At 39.7% G+C, this 1,189-nt stretch overlaps 1 protein-coding gene across 1 annotated transcript in view; it reads right to left on the minus strand.

Annotated features, from left to right (window-relative positions):
- The window catches only part of nlrc3 (NLR family, CARD domain containing 3), a 24,910-nt gene that overhangs the window by 3,170 nt on the left and 20,551 nt on the right, over positions 1-1,189 (minus strand). Inside the window, exons 13-14 of the mRNA XM_008436346.2 lie at positions 1,006-1,089; positions 528-611 (exon numbers count right to left, since the gene is read on the minus strand). Coding sequence (XP_008434568.1) covers positions 528-611; positions 1,006-1,089 — 168 coding nt within the window. The remainder of the gene's footprint in view (positions 1-527; positions 612-1,005; positions 1,090-1,189) is intronic.

Consider the following 1,189-nt stretch of genomic DNA (forward strand, 5'->3'; position numbering starts at 1 on the left):
TAGCTCAAAGTTAGCAAACTGTTTAGCTTCAGGATAAATATTATTAGCAACACATTTAGCTAGTACGCTATAGTTGGAAGCTAAATATTCAGTTTCAACCTAAATAGTTACATCTGAGCTAGCTCAAGGTTCTGTTAGCTTTAAGCTAGCTAAATATTTAAGTTACAATTTAACATTTAAATCGTTCTCAGCTAACTATTTAATTATAACCTAAATATTTATTTAGGTTATAATTAACCTAAGCATTAAGCTAAGGCTTAATGCTTAGGCCTTAATGCTAAGGCCTAAGCATTAAGCCTTAGCATTAAGCTAAGGCTAGTGGCTTAATGCTAAGCCAATAGCCTTAGCATTAAGCTACAGATTGAAGATAAACATTTAGTTAGCAAGCTAAGTGAATTTCCATATTAGCTAAATATTTAGCTCTGAGCTCAGCCAGATAGCTTTAAATTAAATATTAGCTTCTAACCAAATATTTATTTTGAAGCATTAGAATGAAAAACGGATATTTGTCTGTAAGCTGGTCTCACTCCAGGAGCTGGATGGTGGTGTTGGAGATCAGCGCCTGGGCCAGAGCTTTGGTCGCCGTCGACTTGATGAAGTTCCACTGGAGGCTGAGGAGGAGAAACGTGAGGAGCAATTCAGAGTTTAGTCTCTGTAGAAATCTTAAAAACATATAGAGCGCATCTTAACCGTGTATATTTTTTAACCATGGTAGCTCGGTGCTCTTGGGGGCCCCCTGCTGGTGCGGAGGCCCTAAGCAGCTGCTTACTGGACGTCACATTTAAATTTAAATACACACCACAATGTTCAATTTTATTTTAAAATGCAACATTTTTCTTCCACTCTGGGCATTAAAACGAAACAACGGGAGTGAATACTTCTCCAAACCCTGGTACGCTGATGTTTTAGAGACATTTTTTATTTCAGGGTCTCGCTTTGACTGGGGGTAAAAAGTTTGAATAAACATGAGATTTATGTGTTGCTTGTTTTGCAAACTGAACTCACTGCAGAGACGTGAGTCCTTGATTAGATCTGATGGCTCCAGCGATTGCTTGAACCCCGTCGTCGTGCAGCAGGTTAGCTGTGAGACTGGGATGCACACACACACACACACACACACACACACACACACACACACACACACACACACACACACACACACACACACACACACACACACACACACACA

The sequence above is a fragment of the Poecilia reticulata genome, linkage group LG19 (genome assembly GCF_000633615.1).
Source record: "Poecilia reticulata strain Guanapo linkage group LG19, Guppy_female_1.0+MT, whole genome shotgun sequence".
Taxonomy (NCBI): domain Eukaryota; kingdom Metazoa; phylum Chordata; class Actinopteri; order Cyprinodontiformes; family Poeciliidae; genus Poecilia; species Poecilia reticulata.